General features: G+C 45.9%; 8 protein-coding genes across 8 annotated transcripts; 2 read left to right on the top strand and 6 right to left on the bottom strand.

Annotated features, from left to right (window-relative positions):
* Positions 1-1,406: 1,406 nt before the first annotated feature.
* On the top strand, positions 1,407-3,318 carry C8R40DRAFT_1161257 (amino acid permease/ SLC12A domain-containing protein; the record flags this gene model as incomplete). The annotated part of the gene is made up of 6 exons (XM_046230103.1): positions 1,407-1,537; positions 1,588-1,645; positions 1,701-2,120; positions 2,175-2,243; positions 2,294-2,677; positions 2,731-3,318. 6 exons carry the CDS (start codon positions 1,407-1,409, stop codon positions 3,316-3,318), a joined length of 1,650 nt encoding a protein of 549 aa, XP_046085227.1.
* Positions 3,319-4,558: 1,240 nt separating this feature from the next.
* On the bottom strand, positions 4,559-4,863 carry C8R40DRAFT_1171628 (uncharacterized protein; the record flags this gene model as incomplete). The annotated part of the gene is made up of 2 exons (XM_046231734.1): positions 4,559-4,671; positions 4,734-4,863. The coding sequence occupies 2 exons, from the start codon at positions 4,861-4,863 to the stop codon at positions 4,559-4,561; spliced, it is 243 nt and encodes an 80-aa protein (XP_046085226.1).
* A 2,827-nt stretch (positions 4,864-7,690) lies between these two features.
* C8R40DRAFT_1070287 (uncharacterized protein) lies at positions 7,691-9,558 on the bottom strand (the record flags this gene model as incomplete). The annotated part of the gene is made up of 10 exons (XM_046226210.1): positions 7,691-7,805; positions 7,942-7,955; positions 8,031-8,192; positions 8,311-8,325; positions 8,555-8,629; positions 8,788-8,858; positions 8,947-9,146; positions 9,221-9,247; positions 9,431-9,469; positions 9,542-9,558. The coding sequence occupies 10 exons, from the start codon at positions 9,556-9,558 to the stop codon at positions 7,691-7,693; spliced, it is 735 nt and encodes a 244-aa protein (XP_046085225.1).
* Positions 9,559-9,897: 339 nt separating this feature from the next.
* C8R40DRAFT_1070286 (uncharacterized protein) lies at positions 9,898-11,173 on the top strand (the record flags this gene model as incomplete). The annotated part of the gene is made up of 6 exons (XM_046226209.1): positions 9,898-9,909; positions 9,971-9,982; positions 10,230-10,468; positions 10,654-10,744; positions 10,796-10,828; positions 10,970-11,173. The coding sequence occupies 6 exons, from the start codon at positions 9,898-9,900 to the stop codon at positions 11,171-11,173; spliced, it is 591 nt and encodes a 196-aa protein (XP_046085224.1).
* Positions 11,174-13,345: 2,172 nt separating this feature from the next.
* On the bottom strand, positions 13,346-13,501 carry C8R40DRAFT_996665 (uncharacterized protein; the record flags this gene model as incomplete). Its single annotated transcript, XM_046236782.1, has 1 exon — positions 13,346-13,501. A coding segment is annotated over one exon (156 nt), but the record flags the coding sequence as incomplete, so codon positions are not given.
* Positions 13,502-18,993: 5,492 nt separating this feature from the next.
* Positions 18,994-19,556, bottom strand: C8R40DRAFT_326016 (uncharacterized protein). The gene is made up of 2 exons (XM_046234712.1): positions 19,150-19,556; positions 18,994-19,098 (listed from the first exon to the last, which is right to left on the bottom strand). The coding sequence occupies exons 1-2, from the start codon at positions 19,421-19,423 to the stop codon at positions 19,076-19,078; spliced, it is 297 nt and encodes a 98-aa protein (XP_046085222.1). The 5' UTR covers positions 19,424-19,556; the 3' UTR covers positions 18,994-19,075.
* A 214-nt stretch (positions 19,557-19,770) lies between these two features.
* C8R40DRAFT_1171625 (uncharacterized protein) lies at positions 19,771-21,141 on the bottom strand (the record flags this gene model as incomplete). Its single annotated transcript, XM_046231733.1, has 6 exons — positions 19,771-19,904; positions 19,966-20,152; positions 20,210-20,263; positions 20,322-20,523; positions 20,597-20,694; positions 21,088-21,141. The coding sequence occupies 6 exons, from the start codon at positions 21,139-21,141 to the stop codon at positions 19,771-19,773; spliced, it is 729 nt and encodes a 242-aa protein (XP_046085221.1).
* A 1,850-nt stretch (positions 21,142-22,991) lies between these two features.
* On the bottom strand, positions 22,992-23,872 carry C8R40DRAFT_1195276 (uncharacterized protein; the record flags this gene model as incomplete). The annotated part of the gene is made up of 3 exons (XM_046233076.1): positions 22,992-23,363; positions 23,410-23,548; positions 23,607-23,872. 3 exons carry the CDS (start codon positions 23,870-23,872, stop codon positions 22,992-22,994), a joined length of 777 nt encoding a protein of 258 aa, XP_046085220.1.
* Positions 23,873-24,450: the final 578 nt, after the last annotated feature.

Raw genomic sequence — 24,450 nt, 5'->3', positions numbered from 1 at the left:
GACGACCGTTAACGTGAACTTCGCGCATATGATACTGGCTGATACTGGTCCAGGAAACTCGAGCTCATACATCCTGGGAGCTCCTTTGCTAATTTGAACTAACTTCTGCTTCTTTGGCTCGCCCGCCCGCCTCATCCATTGAACATTACAAGGCCAACAAGTGAAAGCCTGACCCTCACAACTCGAGATGCTTGTCTGGACTAACTGGATCTCGACTCTCGTATCATTTCTTTGAATGAAACAGGGGATTAGCTGGTCATGGTTAACATGGTACGTGCTCTAACGATTTATCGCCGGTGCCACATAAATAATCTCAAATTTTAGAACCTCCTCGTGAATGCAAACAAAGTGGCTGTGTGTATTCTTTCCTGGCCTCGGATCCGTATTGGCCTCTACTGGCCTTTGCTCAGTTTCGGAATTCAGATGTATCTGGTACTGGGAATCAGTGGGGTATTTCGTTGGGAGGTGCGCCTTGTACATAACAAGGCAAGAACACCACTGCTTTTACAGGAATGCCAGTCTAACATAGGTAGTCAAACTCAGGATAGTGTAGATTCCTTGAACGTTGATGGCGCCACAACTTGGGCTCCGTCCAAGGCAGCCACATAGTACGTTCTTCGCGTCGTGCGCCACTTATCATCGCGCACGGATTACGTGCAATTGCGTGCTCGCGAATATGTCTCCTGCAGCATATGCGCTCTCCTTCTCCCGACGCTGCACTGGATCACCCCGAAGGTGATTCACCACAATTTTCTTGCCCTCACCTTCGCTATAAAGCAGATTCTTACATGCGTATGCTGTCGATACGTCGAACTCCCTTGAGACTGATATATTGTCAATGTAGTAGCTTGTGGGGCAAGATCTCAGTTTCCTTCTCACTCAAGGCTGTGTGGACGTACATGTGGACGTACACTCAAGATACGCTCCGCAGAGACACCGGGGCTCCAAAATTGTACAATTTGTAGGCGCGTTTCGAACTGTATGTATGCTTCGATCAATGTCATTTAAGACTTGAAAGCTAAAGCTTCTTTCAGATGATTAGCTTCATGCATTCGCATATCTTTGCAGTCGGTAACTGGACTCTGATGGAACGGAAGTAATCTCTAGTAATATCTCCTGGTCGGCGACTTCTCTGCGCTATAACGCGTTTCAGCATAACTCCCGCATCGCAGACCCATCCAAGCGAGCATCCCATGCGTTCGAGGCACGCTTTGGAACGCTTCCCAGCGAGATCCACTGATACGCCATCGTTCCACAATCGTGTGCGTTGTGATTATCAGAGATGGTGCAATCGCTCCATCGGTGTATATGTACGGACGTGAATCCTCGTCCCCTTTGATATCTGGATTTTTCCATCCTCTGCCTATCCTCTCACAACTCAATAGTCTTCCTTGGACTTCAAGATAATGTCATACAACAAGGAGAGACTTGAAGGCAAGGACCTCTTTGATGGAAGTAACGAAAAGCTCGACGTGGAAGTTGGCCCGCCTGTAGTTGTCGAAGATGAAAAGGCGTTCGCGGAGCAAAGGGAGTTAAAGTAAGTCTTTGTGCTCTGTGTGATCAATACTGAATGCTAACATACTGCAGACGAGGTCTACAGCAGAGACATATCCAGATGATTGCCCTTGCTGGTACCATTGGCACCGTTAGTTTCATTCCTCGCACATGTGCCTTCGGATTCTGAACGCTTCTTTTTACAGGGTCTTTTTTTAGGATCAGGTAGATCCCTTGCAGCCGCGGGACCCGTCGGTGCACTGCTCGGATATCTCTTAACTGGTATCCTGGTATCCGGAGTCGTGCTCTCCATCGCCGAGCTCGCCGCCTTAGTACCACTCACTGGTTCATACGTTCGATATGCTGCTTGCTTCGTCGATCCTGCCTTATCATTCGCTATCGGTTGGAATCATGTCTACGCGGCATGCGTTGCCATACCCGCTGAAATTACCGCCGCGGCTGTCTTGATATCTTTCTGGACGACCTCAGTATCAAATGGTGTCTGGATCACGGTGATGGGTCTCCTCATCATCGGTACCAACCTCTTCTTCATCAGGGTGTACGGAGAGTTGGAGTTTGGCTTCTCTATGCTCAAAATCATGCTCGTTGTCGGTTCAATCATTATGGTGCGTCCCATGTCGGAAATTGTGAGTACAATAAAATGACCAGCATACTCGTAGGGTCTCTGTATCGATCTAGGTGGTGTATCGGGTCAACCTCGTCTTGGATTCCAATATTGGAGAAATCCCGTTCGTAGATGTTATTCTCAAATATTCATCATGGTATTCACTTGCTGTAGGGTCCTTTCGTTCAATACCTAGGCATCGAAGGGTCTCTCGGTCGATTCCTTGGCTTTTGGACAACATTTTCCAATGCCGCCTACGCATACTCTGGCGTCGAGACTATTGCTGCCGCTGCAGCTGAGACCAAGAATCCCAGACGGAACATCCCAAAGGCAGCAAAACGTATCTTCATTCGAGTAATACTCTTCTACGTCCTCTCCATCTTTATCGTTACGTTGATTGTTCCTTCGAACAACTCCCTTCTGCTCAAATCAACGGGTACTGCCAGTGAAAGCCCTTTCGTCCTAGCCGCGAACTTGGCTGGCATTAAAGCTATTCCTCATATCATGAATGCTATTGTCTTGACTAGTGCCTGGTCTTCTGGTAATTCTACAATGCTGGTGAGCACTCTTTGATCCAATTGTGATTGATTCTAGCTTATGAAATAATGCAGGGTGCGTCTAGAACGTTATATGGTCTTGCTCGGGAAGGTCACGCACCAAAGATCTTCCTGCGTACGAATCGTTTCGGTATCCCCTATATCAGTGTTGGCTTTGTCAGCCTATTCATGTCCCTCGGATACATGACGCTCCAGGATTCGGCTTCAAACGTCTTTTCGTGGCTGCAAGATTTAGTCTCTGCCGCGGCTATCATCGCATGGATGGTCATCTGCATAATATACTTGCGATTTTACTACGGCTGCAAACGCCAGGGTATTGACCGTAGCGAGTTACCTTGGGCGGCGCCATTTCAGCCTTTCGCTGCGTGGATGGCTCTACTAGGATTCGGCTTGATTCTCCTGACCTCAGGGTATGCAATCTTCATCCATGGAAAGTGGGACATCGAGACCTTCTTCAGCCACTATTTCAACATTCCCCTCATCTTTCTCTTATATTTCGGTTACAAATTTACGAAAGGGACAAAGATCGTCAGCTTAGACGAAATGCCCATTCGGTATTTCATTGATATCGCAAATCAGAACCCGGAACCAGAGGAGGTTCCTGCAAAGGGTTGGAGAAGGATTAATATCTTGTGGTCATAGCGTATCTTATGATTCTTGTTCGTCGTGCTTGTTGGATTTTTTTTGTAATATCATTCGTTTCAATTCACTCTGTTCAAAAAAACCCCCCTCAAATGTACTTGGAAATGGTGGTTTAGGCCGAAGCTCGAACCAAACCAAGAGGATACGATCCTTATACAAGTTATTGGAGGACTTCCTCATTGTCTCTTATCGAGTCGCAGACTCAGCATCGCTTTCATCGTTGTATGGGTGATATGAAATCTAAAAATTCACAATGGTCCATTCACTTACCATTCTTTCTGTTTTTCTTACCTTCATTACCTCTGCGCTATCCGCCCCTGGTCAAGAGAGTCCCATGTAATCTGTCCACGCCTCGGAGTCTCAAAGTCCTGCTCCAGGCAGGTTCGCGGGTCAATCTGAGCCTGTGATACAAGGTCTATGTATTATTTCTTCGACCAAACTATGATTTTCCCTTTGTTGCTTCAGACTAGATTTTCCGTGGTTTGCCTGGTCCTGTTTGGCCTAGAGACATGTCAAATGCAGATCTTGACAGGCAGAAACTGACAGAGACCTTTGGACGTCGTGATCCCACCAAAGGTATATCTTTTTCGATCTATGGATGGGAAGGCGCTGATACTTGCTAACGCTCTAATGCGGAAAGCGAGAAAATTGACTGTGTCAAGACCAGCGGATTTCTTGGGAGCAACGATTGGAACTTCAAGCAGCCCGTCCTTGAAGAAAGACTCCGAGAACACATTGATGAGAGACTCTCGGCCAATCTTATAACCTTGCAAAAAGGTGGAAGGAATCTAACACGCCAGGACTTGGCAGAACAGAACCTCCTTAGATCCCTTGGCCACTAAGATATACAAGTGACAGTTGTCTTTCGTGCTCTGTACTAGAAGGAGCACGGAACTGTTCGAGAGAATTTCAATGAGGGGTCGGGTTAGTACCTGTTCTGGGAACCCATTGAAGCCCCAGACTGAAGGACACCAATTGAAAGAGTCACTGTGGACAAGAACAGGCTCGGTGATTCAATGTTGTTATTCAATTGGAAGAAGATGTACCCTCTCTATACGCTACTAACCACTGGGCTAAGTAGTGAAGTTAGGAGTGTAGTCATACATATGCATACTCGGTTCATCCGCAAGTTCAATGTAAATACCAACTCAAATATTCTATCCTATCTGGTCAAAGTACTTCAAGTTTTTCACGCCAATATTGCAGACTTCGAGGTTCACTCGGGCTGTCGGATTTTGGCTCATCTTGAGACACTTCCCAAAGACTTAATGAGCCGCCAAGCAGCATTTGCAGCATTCTCTTCTGCGACTCGCTTATTAGGCCCTTCTCCCCGGCCGTATTCTTCGTCATTGACTACCCGAAACATGATTTAATCAACCAAATCCAAAAATAAGTTTATCGAGGTGGACACTCACTATATACAACCGATAACCACACAACTGCATTATTGGGTCCACTAGGATTGCTATCAATTCGAAATGACAGATGTGCACCTTGGGCATAGTTATTGACCCGCATCTTAGAATGGTCGTGAGATCCTTCCATGTCGGACGATTCTGAATCCCCTTTAGCGATAACGACGAACGATATAGAGAGGAAGTTTTCATACCTGACATATAAGGAAATCCTGTACAGAACGAATAACGTATCTTTCGAATTTTTTGTCAGTCGAGAGGGTGTTCGTTCTCTTCCTGTCAAGAGATATCGATTCTTATACGGTGGGTCGATTATTAGCATCCGAATGAAGACTTGCCTCTTCAGAGAGCCCATATCTCTTTATTTACCGATTGACGACGGCCAACAGCAGATTCACTATGAACCGAGTCAGAATCAACGCTTAGCTGTACGTATTTGAAAACATCGGTAATACGTACCGTACCAATAAACCCGGGACTAACATTGACGAAAGTCGCGATTCGACTATTTCAGCAAACCGGGATTGAAGGATATGGTCCCGCAGCTGTGAATGGTATAGCTTTTAGCGCCACTCGATATGGATATTTGTGTAGGAATAGTCCTTGGTCGAACCACATAATTTGGACGAGTAGATGTGTCTTCAAAGGGCAAAGAAATGACCGCAGTACGATTCACCGCAGCGATACTTTCGAAGAATCTTGGATAATGCCAAGTCGAATAGAACTTATTAGGTCCTCAAAGGTCTTCAATGTACATGTACCGGAGGAAAGATTAAGCTGTCATGTATGCAGGTCCATATAGTGTCCATATCTCGTTGAATAGGAGGGACTGCAGAACGAAGGTTGTTCTTTATTGATCTCCATGGGGAAACTTTATTTCGAAGTTGCTGTTCATTCCCAACGGGGTATTTGGGATGCTTCTACGTTAGAGTCAGTTGGTTAGCTGTGGCCCTATGTACAGAAGCGATTCAATAGAAGCATACAGTGAAATTATCTTCACCACACCCTTGATCAGGGCTGTTGAGCTTTAGTAAACTTTCCCCGCAGCAGAAATCACGATGGTAAGAACTGGGGACAAGATAGAAGTTTACACATTGCTGAAGCAAACGCGTTGGCTGGGTTATGTAAGTTTATGAGCGGAAATGAACCTTCTCAGGTTGACCGTTGGGGAACCGAGGGTTTATGAGTCCCAAGTACAAACCTTCGACAGCCTCTGCAGCTACACCGTTATGGGCGTGCGTGGTGTTACCACAAGGATATAGGAAATTGGACTGGCCTGACAAAGCCTCGATTTCCAAGTTGGATGTCGCGGCGGATGTACAGGGATGTACTATGTAGAATGCCTACCTTTAACGCCCGGTTAGCGCTGGCTAAGCCTTTCCGCAAACCGTCATCGTCCTGTATTATCTTCGTTATGAAAGCACAGTATGCTCACGCGAGCTTATTTCACCGACGATTGCGTCCCGCGAAACGATTCTTTGCTTTCTTCAACTGCTCATCAACTCACATTTAGAAAATCATTGTGGGGCGTAGCTAGAACTCGTCCTCCACCTTAAGTAGTGAATGACAGAAGTATGAGTGGCTACACTGGTGAGTATCTTACTTCCTCTCCCTTTCTTCTCCTGGCTCCATTTGTCGACAGTTCGCTGCTATATGCTTCCTCCGTGACGCATCCATTTCCATTTGTTCTTTCGATCTTCTACTTGTTCACATTTCTTATTTATAGGTTAATCATACCGGCTTGAAACGACAGGCGTTACTAAACCTGTTCAACCTTCAACATTCAATCTTCCACTTTTGTTACCCGTTCCTTCAGAAACTGATTTCGGTCCTCAAACAGTCTTTGCCGTCCCTTGAATGTTTACTCCACGCTCTCTAATCTATCACGGTCCCACTAAATTCGGTGTCAGAAATAGGACCCTGTAGCACGCTGCGACAGATGCTCATGGAATCCCTCAGCCCTAGTTACCCCTCCTTTCCTTTCCCTTCCCAAAACTGCATCCAAAAGGCGCTGCGTAAGAATTTGGAAAATACGGCGGCCCGCGTCGTCGAAACCCCCCCTCCGAATCGCACAGTATCGGCGGGCGGTACATATTGCAATGGATGAAATTCGATGAAAGTTAGGCCTATAGCCTGGATAATATGCTTTGTATTCCTTAGGGACGCTACACTGAAGTTAGAGCCGGTCTCTATGAAATGACCAAATTACTCTTCGTCCTCCTAATACTCTTTGTCCCTCAGATCGGTCCGGGTCCGAATCCAATAAACGCAACTTCGGTTAATGAGCACAGCGATAGCTCCGGTCTTCGTCAGCGTTGGTTACATAGCAGTAGTTCAGACGTGCTTTGGGGGTTTAGATATGTCGCCGAGGTAAGTAATATCTCGCTGCATGGATTCTCAATACTGATACATAGTGTACCTAGTGGAAGGCTAAGGACTACAACCATTGCAAGACACTCACAGCGATTCCGGCAATGGCAGACATGATTGGGGAAGGAGCTTATCTTTCACCCGTTCTAGATCAAGTCGAAAAATATAAAGGATTTGGGAGGTCAGTAGCTTCTTGTCCTCAATGACAAAACACAAAATCTGAATGGTCGTAGTATTGAGCCAATTCGTGATCATTACAGTTATTCATCCCAAAAAATACAGTCAAGGTTTACAATGCCGTAGCGATCATGATATATGTCCAATTGAATTAAAAGGATGTGGCCAAAACTATCATGTTCTTCAAGCTCATGATTCTCCGGTATACCAAATGCTCATTCCACCAAAATATCTTGTAACATCTTCTCATGCCATGACTGTGGCAATCACACGGGGAGGGGATAATATGCTTGGACTCAAGGTGTGGTGCATGCTGTCGCGGTTTTACCATATTTTTATTTCAAGTTGCTCCAGAATGGTTCCTGATACAGTATTACATCCTGCATGTTCCCTTTCCAGTCAAAAAATGCTCACAGGACTCGGAGTTCATTGACCGACCAACCTTGTAGATCTGCATTCAAATCGCGAAGCTCATGAAGAACTGTCAGCAGATATAGTATAGCACTATTAGCAACGAAGAAGGATCTACAAACACATGGAGCATAAAACAAATCAATCACGAAGATCAGAACTCAATAACATTCTGGGGTGTCATGGCTCAGGCTGGCTCAGGCTGAACCATCCACCAAAATCTCGGGAAGAAGATACCGCAAGTGCTCACCCTATAACAGTTCCCTGATAGATTGGTACTATGTGGGACTCAATGAGAACAGAACGAGAACAGTGACAGGATCGGTCCTTCATTCAAACCTTCTTTGTGAGCGTGAGCTTTGCTTTATGACTCCAAGTTTTGAATAGCATGTGCGCTGCAATCTTCTGAGAAAATCCTGTAACTTTGACGTTGTCAGGCTTTAGATATGGGTGGTAGAGGGTGATAGTCAGGCGCGAAGACGAGAATGAGCCTGCAACGGCCTGTATATAGTGGCAACCTATTTCAGCTTTGATGCAAAAAGAAGCTTTCCGAGGAGCACATTGACATGTTGGATTTGTGGATTTTCTGTATTTTACCCTTGAAGTCTACTTAGCTTACAAATTCCCGCTTGCGCTATCGGAGCACATGTATGGTATCTGTGACCCCAGATCCTGCAGCTGCCTCAGATTGTTTACTACTCAATTTGGGGCCTTCTTCACAATTTCAGCCTCTCCAGTGGCAGTCAACACTGAGAATTGGGGGGGGCTGGAGATACCATTGTGTAGAAATTTGAACCAACGAGGATATATGAAAGGTATGTATCATGAGCAAGCGGAGAAGTACTAGTGCGGGTACCACTTACAATATTTCGGACGTCACCCCGCCTTCCCGAACCAACATCATCGGCATGCAATGATGTTACCACTGTGAAGAAGCGCTACCGCCCAGACGAAACGATTCAATGATCAAATGCCTCAGTAGCAGGAATGAGACTGGAGAGGGAATGTCTACCTAGAAGCTGCACTGTCGCGGTGACTCAGAGAACGATAATAGTAGAATGTACGCCTTTTTTCATTTGTATCATTGCACTACTACTTGCTGAGTGTGCATCATATCCCATAGATCTTCTTCTTGTCGGCTCTCTTCGTCATGTTCAAGAACGACGTCTAGAATTACTCATTCACGTCTCATTCTATGCCTCACGCAACCAACAGAAAAGATTTACATAGTCTCTTCATTTCTGCTCGACGATACTGATCCGGTTGCTCGTTATTTCTCGCTGAGGTAGCTTCCATCCTGGCATTTGGACTTCAAGCTTTCGGTTCCGACGATGTTTCAAGCACTTGAACGGCGGAGTCCCGTCTTGGATCTTCGCTATCATTTGTGTGGTGTTCGAGCGCCGGGCAGACTCTGTGAGGAAAAGATGACTTTGGGTTTTTTTTTTGACTCGAAAGCTGTGGAACCCGAGTGTTTCAAATATCCTTTCAGCAAAGATGGTGCTCTTGTCACTGCTCGCCTCGCTACTCACAATATCGAGCCTCTTTTCTTTTTTTCACTAATGTAGTTAACGCTTAGCTGTCACAGGTGCTGTGTAACCACAAGCTGCCAGAATTTTGTCGCGAACGTAGATTAGGATAGGTGGTTTCAAACATTCTCAACTCCCATCTGAATGTAATACCATTCTCTGTATGTTTTCTGACCTGCATAATCTTGACGCTCGCCCAAATCACAAACTCACCTCAATGTACCGGCTTTAGCTACGTCGCCCTTCAAACTACTGTAAGATCGATCGCCCAAGGCTGCTATGAAATTATCAGCCGCAGGAGCGACTGTCAAAGACAGAGTTTACCAAAAATCAGAAGCCATATTCAATTCAGCCTGCAGGATAACGCCTGTCTTTATCGTTTCAAGGCTTGCTGGCGTCCAGCAAACATGCGAGAGCAACGTGTTATTCGAGTTTCACGGAGCTTTGGCTTATTGGATGACAGATAGACGGAGGACGTTCGAAGTATATGAAGGGAAGAAGAATTCGAAACGCGCGATATTCATCCTCTCCCCACATGTATGAAAGCCGTTCATCAACTTGCTGAGTCCACAATATCACGCTTTTGAAAAGTCGGCTTACGTTCAAGGCGTAGTTGGATGGAACAGGACCAGAAAGTATGACTTGAGTATCAACTCAGGCAAGGCATTGAGCCGTTCACAATGACGCGGAAGGTACTCATCCAGGCATAAGGCCTATGTGAGCTTTTTCGTGACCTCGGCGACCTGGCAACAGATGTTATCTAGTGTGAGTGCCTTTCATAACAACCTTTTCGAGGAGCTGAAATCCTCCTTAACAGAACCTGAACATGACAAGAGACTCAGTGGGTTTTCCCAGTGTTAACGTTGTTGCTCGGTGGATCTATGGACAATCCGCACATCTAATATGGTCATCAGAAGCTCAACCACTATTCGCATCGATTTCCCCCGTTCATGTGGTGGTTAACAGTCGAATGTACCATGCTAACTGCACCGTAAGAACTATATTACTTCAGCGATACTACAATTCCTCGGACTACATCATTCGAGGACGGAACGAAGTTGCAACGGAAGATTTTTTCTATTGTAAAATCGTTACACCAGCATTGTCGCGTCGCTGTCCATTCTCAGTCCTTGACGGGAGGAGAGCTCCTAGCGGCTCGGAGTGCAATTCTACTGCTCTGCTATTCCCGTTCAAGACGGACAACGGACATGAGATAGAAGTTCGACATCAAGTAACATTGGAAATTATTCCGTACATCTTATCTTTCCCGCTCAATTGTTCATGTCAAAGAGATATCAAGATGATGATGGATCACAGTTCTGACAAGATGACTCAAGCTAAACGTCCACGAAAACTCAAACAAAGTTTGAAGCATGGATATGGACTATGTGAACACCCACTACCTCGTTGCTAACTATGCGCCCCTTGATTTCTAGGTGTGAAGATAATCTACAAACTCGAGTTGTGAATCAACTTTCTCTGTGTGCCTTTCCCCTTGTGCTCCACTCTTTTGGCTTATCGAACAAGGTTTGTGAGCCTTTCTGGGAATTGCTTTGAACCTTCCGTATTTATCCATAGGAATCGCGAGAAGATGATACAACAAATGTCAAGGTAATCCGACAAAGGGGGAATCTACGTAGAAAAAATCCGTTTCTCACATCAAAGAATTTTCATAATTTCCTCGGTGAATTCATTACTTCCGGGATCATTGTTGAACGGCATTAATGGTTTTGGTTGGTCTTTTTGCTCCAGGTTTTCAAGCTCTTTGTATGGCGGGGGGAACACTTAGCGGGGCTAGAAGATTACCCGCTCAACAACTTGAAGTTTTTGATCGACGTCGATAACTCGGAAGTTTTATACCTCCACGCACAGGACGTGACTGCATCGGTATATTTTATGAGGGGCCATCCCGTTGCAGACGCTTTCAAGAGGCGGATTTTCAAGCGTTCATTTTAACACGAATAATAGGTAACTAGTAATCAGACAATCTCACCAGGCTTCAACATATCAATCAGTCCTTTGGTCATTTTCTACATTGGCCGGAACGCTTCTGCTTTCATACTGGTTCCATACTTATGTGTAGGGCCAAGAACGCCACTATCAGTCAAGTCCCTGCGGTCTGTTACCTTCTAGTAAGATAGCATTTTCGTTTTCATCCGCCGATACGATAATCTGAAGTTGTTCTTTCTCCAAAGTGATATTAAATCTAGAAAAAAAGGGTTTATTATTTCGAGGTGAGCAGAGCGGTCCAGCTTCTCCCAACTATATATCAAACCTCAGTAACTTTTTACAAAAAAGTTACAAGGGTCAATTAAAAATGAGGGTTGTGAGAGAGTTTTCATTTCGTCCTCGAAGTTCCTTGTGGCACATCCACCACGGGACCTGTGGAAATTCTCATACCTTCCCAATTCGTTACGCGGCACAAGCGTCACTTTCTAACCGCCATCTTCTCATCTCCATTTCTCAAAACTAGCCGACCTTATTGTCTTTCAAAGAAGCTGGAACATATTTGCAGAATTTTCGCTATGGAATAACTCGGAGTTTTTACAGACGACTTTGGAATGTAACTTTAGAAGGTAAAGGACGGTAGATGGCAGCACATTGCATTCTAAATACAATTGATAATAGTCAGACAGGTTATTCGATATAGGAATAAATGATGACGAGCGGAGGGACCTCGGAAAGGAATCCAGGGGCTGAACGTGTAGAGAATAACAATGCAGGGAGCCAATAATTATGGACTGGGGTATCAGTCGAGGCGGAGGGAGGGAGTGGTTCGTAATTGGAATGGTGAGTCGTAAAAATGTAATCAACGTGTCGCGCGTAAACTGATGACTATATACAGTAGGTACAGACCGTCGTCGAGACGCATCCGTTAACGTAGGATACCGCCGTCGAGACGTCTGTCCTAACGAGTAGAGAGAATGAAAAAAAAGAAAAATCAATGAAACAAGCGACTAATGACTACACTGAAGAATTTTTGGTGGTACAAATGCTCACCAATCCGACGAGTAGACCCGAGGGAGAGGGAAAGAAGAGATACAGTTCCACGTAGACAGAGAGGAGAGGAAGAATTGTCCGAAACATCCACTCGGGTGCGCAGCAGTGGAGGGGAATTAGAAGCGTTGCTCTGGAGAGCCCATCATATTGTCATAGCCAAGTAAGCTTGACTCAGTGCTTTGGTGACCTTCGAGGAACTGACTGTGTCCAAGTTGAACGTAGTCCTGTTGGTACTCCGCCATATACTGGTTCGAGTAATCTTGCTGATATTCCTGAGAATACTCGCCCAGTCCCATAACTTCGGGTGACGCGACATAAGTGTTCGTTTCGTCGACGTATTTTGGCCCGCCCATTTGGATAGAGGGTATCGAGCTTAGGTCGAAGTCGTTGTGCATCATTCCCATATTTGACTCGTCTTGCCACACTGACTGCATAGGCCAGTAGTTTCCAGAGAAGTCTACGTTCGGTATCTGCAATTGCATGTCTAGTTCGGGTACACAGGCACTGTTGGGAATATTGCTCAAATCAAAGGCATTGTGCGGGTGAATAGGATGGGTGGGCGTAAAGGGTCCAGTGGTAGGCGATGATGGTCCAGACGAGCTGGAACCCATCGAAGAAGCGGGCGAGATGATTTGATGGGCAGGAAGAAGTAGAGAGGTATCGGTAGAAACAGTGAGCGGAGCCTCGTTCAACGACATATCGAAAGTATTCCTCAGGAACTCCGAAGACTAGTCGGAACCAATCAGCTCAAATATCATTAACACACCAAAATAACCTCACCTGAAGATTGGGCTGCTCAGTACCAAAGGCAGGTGCTAGCAGGTGCTCGTGGTTGGGCATAAAATCGAAATCTGCCATGATGTCCTCCTGGTTTCCGCTGTGAGGCGTTCGCCGACTAATCATAGGAAGCAGAGACGGAGAAGTTGGGCAGGAGGGGCTAGAAGAATAGAGGTTGGGAAGCTGAATGGATTGGTACGACATAGGTGGAGGTGTCGGTGCGGAAGCGGAACGACCATGTTGACGAGGAGGAGCGACGACAAACGACATACTTTCTGTGGCCTTGTTCGGACTGGCCTCCAAAGCAGCTCCGGTTGTATTCACCTTGGGCTTTCGCTTCTTGTTCCTCGCCTTCCCGTCCTTGTCACGCACACGCTGAGGCCGGTAGACATAACCAGGGTGCATCTGCGCGTGCTCCTTCTTCTTTTCTTTCGCCAACTCTTCCCAATATTTCCTCTCTTCAGACGTCAGTGATTTCCACTGTTGGCTGATTGTCTTGGATAAATCTGCCTGGCGTTGTTTCTTCGTCAGGCGGCTAGGCGAGGTCTCTTCCTCTGTTGCCTGATGTTCCTCGCAGCATTTGCGTCGAAAGAGAATGAATGCATTCTCTGGTCGCTTAACATAGTCCTCATCGCCCTTCTTCGGCCGACGCTCAACGTCGCTGCCTGGGGATTTCTGGCTGAGATGAGAAGTGCTCGTGTTTGATGTGGGTGAAGGTGATACAGAAGTGAAAGATGATGTGGGAGAAAGGGTTCGCGGAGGTGGTGTTATACATGATGATGCGGAAGAAATAGCGAGTGAATTGAGGTCAGGCTCGAATGGGGAATTAGATGGAGTAGAGTAGGGACTGTCTGATGAGAGGTTATGGGTGAAAGGGAAGGTGAAGGCGCGTGGCGTTGGTGAAATTATCGTCAAAGTGGGAGGTTGGGGCGCGTCCGTCGTCACTTCGAGTGCTGAGAAAAGGTGAGTGGTCAATAGATCTAGTCTGAGGCAGAATCCAACAGCTACTCACGTCGGGATTGGGTATCGCGCGTGCGGAGTGCGGGCATGATGTTCGGAAGCAAATCGGACGGTAGAACAAAAAGGATGTGAGATGGATAAGGGAGGGGTGAAAGGAAGCGGGTGAAAGAACAAATGGATGGTCGTTAATGGGTGAGGATGATTGGATTAGTGCAGCACTCCTGCACGCTGGGTGGGGGGAGGAAAGAATAATAGTGAGGTGTCGCTCTGTTGTCTTCCGGGTTTTCTTCTTGTTTCACTAAGCCGTAGATCGGGCAAAAACAATAGGACAGGCGGGGCACGAAACAAAAAGACAATACGGAGCAGTTATTTTATAGCAGCTATGTGAATATCCTTGTGATGGTACCAGAAGCCTGGACCCGTGGACTTGCTAACCGTATCGTCGCACGGATTACGATTGAGTTGTCGCGAGGAACCAGATCCGAAAACGGAAAGCATAGATGGATGAATGCTTATTTGCTCCCAGGATGGTAATCATAACAGATGATAATTATTTTTATTGTCTTTTCGACTCAGCACGCCACAAGCCCCGGTAAATGGACCGCAAAAGTTTATCTTTCCTCCATTTATTTTCCATCTCACGTAATTTTCCTTTCTAACCATTCTGGAAATTGCATTTCTCTGCGATAATTTTCTATTCCTCCGCCGATACCACCCTCCATCTTGAATGTGCTTTGCATCCTGGGGCTCAATCTATTTCGACTAATGGTTAGTTCGACGGTTGACGATTGACAAGAAAAGGGGCGGGGGAACAAAGGAACCTTCGGGCCAATTCCGGAACACGTCAACTTCGTTTGAAGATTCCTTTTCGGGAATCCTTACCCATGGCCATCATTTGGTCGTTCGCTCATATTGCTCGACGTAAAGTTATATCCCTCGTTGATATATCTATTCGTGGCTGTGAACTTCTTCATTCACGATCGCCCTTTCCTCAACGACCGTTCCACCGTTTCAGCATCGTCATCACCCATCTGTAGGCGTTCGAATGCACTTCCACCTCGATTATCTGCAACGAGCTATTCTAATACCCTAACAGGATCCTTTCATGGTCCGTGTTGCTTGACATCACCCCCTCGCTGGTCCTCGGTAAACCGGAGCATACATATCATTTCTGACCTGCGCGTGATGTCAGACTCTTTGTATCATGTAGAAATTATAGCTGTTCCCCAACGCAAGGCAAAGCAACGTCCAAAAGGCGCTATGGGTTATGGGCTAACTCCTGGCGGGTCAAATACTCTCCGTCCCATCGATTTTCCCTGGGACTCCCTGTCTCCCTATACTGCACCTGCTCAAAATCAGGAACGTACGTACTCTTTCATTTCCGCCCGACATATGTTCTGAGAACATGTGAAAAACGTCTAGCGACATTCTTTCTCATTCTTTGCACTTGCAGGCAAAGCTATCGATGGTCAAAAATCCGATATTAAATGGATTAATATCAAGTTATTTCCATCTAGCAAGCGTGTTACTTAGTAGAGGAGCATTCTCATACGGTCTGCGAACACTTAAAAAGACTCCTAAAACGTTCTTCCTTTATACGAGGCTATACGGTTCAATCAGAATCAATGCGCATCGTTCGGCTTTTGCTATCTATTTTGATGCCCGCCGGGTAGATCTGGACGAAACGGGAATATACGCGCCCAAAATTGACTGCGCTTTGTGGGGGTAAATATTGTCGAAGTGCAATGCGCGTTGGACATGGGCATCATTCCGCGCTGGGGCTGTGGGTCGTACGGGGAGAAGGTGGCCGATTCTCGTATACGGTCCCGCTCGAGGTTCGAGTCGGTGCTTTTAGAGTACGTACCATGGCTGGCAGATTTCTTTCCCTCTCAGCCTTCTCATGATCACCTCGCTGAAATCCGTCTTGTGCAACGATAGGTACCATATCCAAAAATGTGAGGGCAATGGTGGAGTTTGAATCTTGATATTGAACCTATCCAATCCTGGCAACAATGAGGACTACAAAGTTGAGTTGAATGCTCTGGCTGTAACTGCGAAAGCTTCTTGTACTTAGAACTCTTAACAGCATTATCTTTAGATAGAGAATACTTCTCATAGTTGCTATTCAGAGGCCTGTTTTGGTCGTCGTTAATCGTGCTTTATTCTTACCCGAATTAGCACGGAGTGGCACATGTATACAATGTTCCTACAAGTCATGGCAAAATCCTCACGCCTACAACGGGCGAATGTGAACAGGATCACAGATTTTATTTTTGCTGCCACCAGATATACGTACATTGGCTTCCAAGGAAGGAATATCAGGCGATTGGAATATGACGAGAACCTTGAGGCTTTGTATTGAGAATGCTACGACGTTTGCATTCCATTGCAATTCTAGATTCATGAACAGCACGTCAGGTAGTTTGGCGGGCAATCTGATTGATCGAAGTCATTTATGATGTTCGTGGGATGTTCGTGTATATTTCGCTGATAAATTTATTCGTAGCACCTGAGAATATCCTGAAATATTCCAAAACTTTGGGGCTCGACTGCTGTTGCAGTTTATGACAACATTTTGGACTGCTGTTGCAGTTTATAACAACATTTTGGACTGCTGTTGCAGTTTATGACAACATTCTGGACTGCTGGAAATCGTAAGTATGGACATTAACTGTTGTTAAGGAAGAAAATTGATTGAATGAAAGAGGGAGGGGGCTAGAGAATATCCAGTAACGGATATTGACCAGCCACTTGCTATCAGTGCTGAGTCCCAACTGAAGCGAATTTTGTCGGAGGTAACTGTAGCATGATTCGACATTTGAAGATCTTTGTTGGAGCCGAATCAGTTGGTGAAGGGACTTTTCAAATACGAAGAATATCCTAGGGAAACAGTCTTAGCAATTACAAGGCAGAGCTACCTCATTCCTTGAGAAAAGTATTATTTTGAGTATGTAGATGAGGAAAAGGGACAAGGCGATGGAAGGTTCGCCCAACCCTGATTAGTTAAGCTCTTAACTGCAGGATTATACTATCTATGACCTGTCTTTCAAGCAACAGAAGCTCAATCCAGAAAGGTAGGACCCTCTTCCAGAGAGCGATAAACTCTTGCCCAATCTCACATGTCACAAAAATCCGTTCAAATCCAGTTCGAAATCATGCCGCTTGTGCTCACCTTAGCACGGTTAACGAAGATGTTCTCGATTAAGTAAGATTGACTCAACGCAAAATTCAAATGCGGACGTAGGGATTTGTCGAAACTACTAAGTTGCAGCAGTGTTCAGGTCTCTGAACTGGAACATCGAGCAGTCCTTTAGAGAGCTACTCTCTCTACGGTATCGTGGATTTTTGACTCCGTTGAGTATACTGATTTCTTTTTCGATGGTCTTTGTGCATCCGGTTGCATGATATCGATATATACCAGGGACGAGGGTCATGTAATAAGTGGAGAACGACAGGCCTGCGGTAAGCACGTCCTAGAATTCCGCACCACGCGTTTACTCAGAGCTCGCCTCGTGCCGTTGATTCGCGACGGAGCTACAGTAAATTATACACCTTTCCATTCATTATACCGTACACGCCCATGATAACGGGCAAAGCGGCCTCAAAGGGCTTTGATCCTCCTCTCTATCATCATGAAATCAAGACGTCATTGATCATCTCCAGTCCCTCTCGAAGTTACCGTGTTCCGAAACATATTTGAGATGACAATGTTGAAGTCGGGACGCGGAGATGAAGGAGTATGATAACTCCCTGCCCGCACAATGTGACCACTCATTTCACCTTTCTAGTCCGCGGGATCTTTCTAAGTGGTGTACTATGGGTAAACCTCTACCTATACTATGCATATGCCGCTACGTCCGCTAGATGGCTTGTGAAGAATATTCAAGTGCAAAGCATGAGCAAAGCTCACCACTCATATAATGACTGAACCTGTTGTGTCCCATGTATCCCCAGGATGATTTGCTGAAGAATTGAGGTTCCCCTATGTACTCCTGATATTACCTCCAACAAGCGTATCGTTTGTGTTGTCCGAATCTAATGCCTTCCTCAAGGCTGACCGTTCCGGTTTTGTATCAGTCAGATGAGCGCCACGATCTAAAGGTGGCATATTCGGTACTCATGACCCAATTTTCCGTCTCAACCCAAACTTTATCAACACCTCAAGGCGCGCATTGCATCAAAGCGGAAGGAGCAAGACGACGGGATGGATACTCGGGTTTTCAACATTGATCTTTCCTTTCTTGCGATAAACACGAGCAAAGAGAAGTCTGCGGAAGAGATTGACATACCACGATTCGGCGCTCCCTTTCTCGTTTGACCAACCAGAGATTGACGCAAAGATTATGATCTTTGGCCAGTGTCCGAATGCTTTCCTTTCTTACTTCTTTCAGTGACGACGTTTGCCGCGGACCTTCAGTGATCTTCTGGCGTGCCACACTTACAGCTCACTTGCAAGATTGCCTATCCTCGTGCTACTGCTCCTAGTCCTGAGGCTAATTACACGCTATTGAGAAGAAGATGTGCTATCGGACTTGAGGGTTCGGTCTGTAAACCCGAATTCTCACAAGAATCACAATGAAAGATGCTGGAATGCGTTGAGCATGGTTGAAAACCGTGGACGCATTAATAAGGTGACTCAACACTCGATGATCATCCATTGAAGAACTCGAAACCGAAATCATCATCAAGTTGAATGAACGGAGCACCCCAGGAAACTTCTCGACGTATCTTAGTTCTGTCAACCCATTGACATGATTGAAGCTTTGCAGTCGTTTTAGAATTGACAATGTGGTTATACAGATATTCAAGAGAGTAATCTCATTCTGAGATGCCTGCGCCTGCAATCTCCATTGACCACATGGTTCGTAGGAAAAAGTAATCCGTAAAACGGGATCCCAACGCGCGTTCCCATATTGGGCCGATATTTGACGCTTTGGCCCCAAAGTTCCCTGGCTCATCGATATCCAAGCCCACTTGCGTGGTGCTCAGTCGCTAGCTCAAACCTAATGTGGACCAGTATTTAGAAGCTGCAAGGTAATGCTTGAGTGGCTTGTGAAAGGGGGAGACAGAGACCAGGCCCAGCTTACTGCATCGACGTAACATTGCTTCACTACTCTCTCCTCATGGTATGAACAAGATATGGCCTTTCGAGGAGAGATTTAGAAATACGTTCCAACCATACAGGGACGACGTACCTGAGTTCATCTGATGCACGAAGATGATAATACTTGTATAGAAAACCTTCAATATCAATGTCCAGTGCTTCAAGAATGCGAGGTAGGATGAACCGTCGATAACAACGGTGAAGTGCAGAAGCATGATATCTTCGTTGATACTTTGAGATTTCTGGTAGGAGGCCGAGTCCTTGAGATCTTCAGGCGGAATGACCGGCAATTGTACGAACACGGGAGCTGCCTTCTGAATTATCGTCACCAGGAAGACTGACAAAGCTATCTGCTGCGAGCACATAAACAGTCAATTCAGGCAAAGGAAATATCATGAAATCTTGCTCAGGAACACCCTCTTTCAACTCCCAACGTTCAAAACGCTCTTCGGACACTCGCGACAAATCAGTACTGATCCTCGTCTAGCGCTGGTAGTCAGGGTGTTCCTGGTAAATGGACCACTGAGACGATGAAGTTGATTCCGGAGTCCGTCATTCAACGCCTTTTTGCTGGTTGAACTAGCATACTTGAGGATTTAGAGTACGGGTCTGCGCAAAACAACATTCACTTGTCTATAATGACAGAGGGCACAGTCACTGCCAAAAGGGAATGAAATGCAGAAACTCACTCTAAGAGGTCAATGTACTTGTTCTACATCTCCGATACTTTTTGCATCAGTTCCAGCTCTTGTCGCACGGCAGTAGCTTGCACGTCTTTCTTATCCCCTTCAGCCTTTCTTCTTGCATTGTCAGCCTCTTTCCTCGTCCCACTTCTAACAATCGCACCTGGAGTTCATCATATTCTGTTCGGCTCCCTTCAAGTTGTTCTCTGAATGAATCAACGTACTGATTCTGCGACCTCGACGGTGACCGGAGAGAAGTTTTGCATTCTGATTCCAGCGAGCGAAGATTGGCTTCAGAAGTGCCAGCATTGGCAACTGCAGCAAGCCTCTAATGAAGAGAACGGGCCTCTTGTTCAGCAGAGGGACTATCTCTTCCACTGCCAAACCCGGCCGGAAGACACTGCTCTGACGCTATCCAAGTCAGTGTGAAGCTTGACCGTTGATCTGGGGTCGAAGGCAACTCGGTACAGAGGACAAATCTGACGCATGATATGGCGAAGGCACTCTGCGCAGACTACGTGTCTGCTTTATACAAGTCAGAACAACAAAGTATTGGGAACAAAATGACACTGGAACTTACCATGAGATCGAACACGGTAGTTATCGTGGAACGCTGGACACCGAGGAGGGTGATACAACGAAGCGAGAATTCTCCCTTATGTATGAAAAGTTCACGCAACGGAGTCGGCGTAGAAGAGGACGTGCATTGGACGGATCTAGAAAATAGGTCGAACGGGTTTGGAGTATTTAGGGTGATATCCGTCGATATTAAATAAGTGGAACTGCGTAAATAAGGAAGCGAAATGAATACAGCGGAAATTGCTGGAGGCGGATACGTCGCTCACCAAATCGAACTCGATCAGCGTCACTCTGTCCTCTGCTCGTAGAACTTGACATCCACAGTCCTGAGCTTGTCCAGTGTTGAATTCGGAATCAGCGCTCGGAGAAGGCAACTAATTGATCGTCGCAGTTGTGGTGAGCATGATCATTACCAGCGTGATACGCGGAGGATATGTGGAGAGTGAAGCATGAACCGCCGAATGTAGACGCAGACATTGACATGGCTCATCGCAATGGGGATGCTTCATAAGAGGATGAGTTGTGGGAGATTATCGTCCGTTAAGGAATTCTCGAAGCGACGTGGGACAAAGTGAAGGTGTGATGACTTGAGGAGATGCTCGTGGCTGTACGTGAATTTCAAGAGGAGATTTCGTTCATTGAGCGTGGTAGACGGGTTCAATAAGTTGTGAGGAAGAGCCAGCGGGTCCCAATGGACAAAAAGAAGGGGACTGGACATCAACAAAGGGTGTCTAACGAAAATGGACGTCATATATACTGAAACTCACCTTGGACCTCGAGGATGCCGCAGGTCTACCTGGCTGTAAGAGAGCGACGGTCATCGCGTCATCCGTTCTTTCATCTCAGACGAGTAAGAACTCGTTTCCTCTGTATTCCTACGTTTACATGATTCGTCCAGTCGGTCTAGAGTGGCCAGCTTAAGCTTGCATGAGCTAAAGAAAAGGCTATCAGAAGAACTCAGAAAGCGAGAATTAGAAATACCTCCGAAAACACCTGCGCATATGAGACGAGCATGGAGGATACGGTGAAATGAGAAGTTCACAAAACGAACAAAGGTCGTTTGACGATTGGGAACAAACATCATCAAATATGAGAAACGCGCTGTAAAAAGGGCAAGCAAAGTTAACGAAGCGAGGATGACTACAAAGAGAAATGATTGACCTATATCTCCCCAATCACAGTCCTTTCGACACGTCCAGTCGTCCCGAACTACGATCCTTCAACATCCAGAGCCCAGACGAGTCCATCCGCTGACCTCTCATCAATGCCTTTGTGACGGGAGCACGGCACAGCTGTGGAACTGCGTAGTGCAGAGTCGGACGCAGATGAGCATGGTATGGGTTGGGCAGGGAGTTCATGTGCGTGGAACGTAGGGAATGAACTGAGAACACGAAAGTTGAGGGCATGCTGGTCTAGCGAGGGTGCTATGAGCATTCAATGTGGTTAGTCACAACTGAAAACAAACATGGAAGGAGGTCGCACCAAATCTTAATTCCATACGGAAACATACCCGCGACGAGTTTCATAAGATTTAGACACGTCTAGAAGGTAAATGACAAGGTCAAAAGACGAAGGACGTTCAGATAAGCTCTGGGTGTACCTCAGGCCGCGTCACGTCGAACTTGATCAAAACACCTTAGAGCGCCTCAGTCTCAAACCCCTTGTTCGCCAATGTGACCAGTCGCGTCTCCCATAGATAACTCGAAATTTGCTTGAGATAGACGGTATTGTTCTAAACGAAGAGGGCGGCAGTAGATTGAAGAAACAAGAGTGTTACGGTGAAGGGGAATATGTTACAATAGGCGCCGGCATAGGCGTTACTGGACTCCGAACAAGCTCGCGTTCTGAGACGTTCTTTGAGTTCTATACTATATGTACATTCAGCCAAGATCACTATTCTCCGACCGCTAACAGTCATTCAACTCAACATAGCGTGAAGTACAATAAGTTTATATACGATGTGCATTACATCGCTAAATTGGTAGTTTTATCGTAGCCAGTTGCAATAAATTGTAGTAGCAACAAGTCTTCACAAGAGTACCACAATCTTGTGAAGTATTGCAAGAACTTATCAGTGAGTTATAAAGTCATTGCACTTCGACAATTATTGTGATGACACTATGATATACCTGTAACCTCGGCACCAACTTATGATCGCATGTAGTTTTGGTGAGACTGTTGCTGGAGGACTATGAATCCCGTGAAATTATTGATGCTACCCTACAGAATTCAAATAATACTTGTCCATATCTTATGTTTTTGAGACAGTACTAACTAGCGACTATGGCTATTTATAAGCTAAATGGGTGACAGCAGGATTGCATGCCAGCAGTAATGAATCCGTCTGCGCAAATTTAGCTTGTCGGTGCTCGCAAAATGAGTGGGGAAACCAATTTCATTCGAGAATAGGGTACACATGAGATGTAATATAGGTTACGTAGACGACGACAGTGAGCCCTGTACTATGGAACAGTTCCATTTCCATTGGATGAGATATCATTTAGAGGGGAGGAAGGCTGCAGCCGCTGGGATAGATCTTTCTTGCGAGAAGTCATTTTAGTGCCACGACTGTTGGCAGCGGAGCGAGTACCGGTGAAAATCCGACTAGAACATCGACAAATCAGGATGATGGCGGCGAGAAGATATAGAATCACTCACTCATTCCACCATTTCAAAAGCTCCTTCGGTTGCTTCTCCTCTTCATCCTCTGGATCCTCGAAGAAGTCGACAATGAAATTCCAAAGGTCAAGATAATTGTAACCCATATGAGACTCAGCCCAGTGAGGAGCGTCGTTGAGTGCGAAATGAAGCTAGCAATAGGTGTGAACATCAAGAATTTGTACAAGAACTTGAAGGTAGTACGGACATGGATAGCAGCATAGGCAATTGAACGAGGTTTGACATCGTTCATGTGAATGATTTGTGCGACGTTCCCGCGACAATTGGTGGCAGTGGTTTTCTTTTTCTTTGAGGCTGGAAGATTTTCGACATCTTCCGGCTGATCTTTAGTTGATGAGGGCGACGTAAACATCAGGCGATAGACCTACAAGCGATGAACAAGTGAATAATCAAGAAGTAACCTTGCATACCTGAACGAGCAGATAGCTCTGCAAAAAACCCTTGTCTAGATCGTCTGGGTCGAACTCCTCGTCCTTGTAGAAGCAGCGAGCACGGGCAGAGCTGGCAAAATCGTACTTTGGATCGAAGGCGCGGACAGCTGCACGAACACTGCACAATTTGAATGTCATCCCTTGTTACTCAGCCTGAGAAAGGTGTTATTGCTCACATTGGATCCTTCCAGTCGAATTCCACAGGACAGAGGAGACGTCCAGTAATGTCGTTTTGAAGCCCTCTGCTATCTCTGGAGCTTGTACGAAATTCTTCAATATGTTCAAGAACCGGTTCGGGTGATGTGGCAGCGGGAAGATCGGTTAAGTTGTCACTTCCTGTGACACGCTCGGCGTGAGCACGCAACTTGATCTGGTACTCTTTCAACCTCGTTTGGTTGATCTTTTGAACCTCCTTGTTTAGTGCCTCGCCGACAAAGTTCATGACCATGGATGTATCGAAGGACCTTGCACTATTTGCACCCCTTTGAAGCTGAAACAAGGTATGTCAGTGTACCAGTTATGACTGGTAATGCTCGCAATGCTTGATTCACCTGGCTGATAATATGTGTGCCCCCAGAATCTTTGATCTTATTTACGAAGTCTGGGTAAATTGCCTTGTTGATTGTAAGGATAGCTGAGTATCCACGTTGTAGCCTAACAATTCTGAGTACAATAATGAACTCTGTGAAACATCGGATATACTCACCTTCGCTTTTCTTCTAGTTCTTCTGCGCGTTTCTCTTCATCAATATCATCATCGTCTTCTTCAAGATCTCCAAGATGGTATCCCTTTTGCCGGTACTCATCGTACTGTGCAAGGAGGGTATGAATACTCTCATATGCAGTGATAAGTTTAGGGATAGCGCGTCCTCGCCGCATGGCTGATGCATTGTCAACGGGCTCACTATAAGATGGTGTAAGTTAAAAGTTCCTGTTTATGTGTTGTGTACTGACGGTGCCTTTCTCTTTCTGACCTCATTTTCTTTCGCGTTCCTTGCGCTTTCCAGCTGACGTTCCAGA

This window comes from Lentinula edodes (genome assembly GCF_021015755.1).
Source record: "Lentinula edodes strain Le(Bin) 0899 ss11 chromosome Unknown C8R40scaffold_22, whole genome shotgun sequence".
Taxonomy (NCBI): domain Eukaryota; kingdom Fungi; phylum Basidiomycota; class Agaricomycetes; order Agaricales; family Omphalotaceae; genus Lentinula; species Lentinula edodes.
The sequence above is the reverse complement of the archived record's forward strand: the minus strand, read 5'-3'. Positions and strand labels throughout refer to the sequence as shown.

Coding starts and splice junctions, on each gene's coding strand:
- C8R40DRAFT_326016 (XM_046234712.1), bottom strand. CDS start 19,423: ATGTGCTCGCAGCAGATAGCTTTGTCAGTCTTCCTGGTGACGATAATT. Junction 19,099..19,149: donor CGTGCATCAGATGAACTCAG/GTACGTCGTCCC, acceptor TCTCCTCGAAAG/GCCATATCTTGTTCATACCA.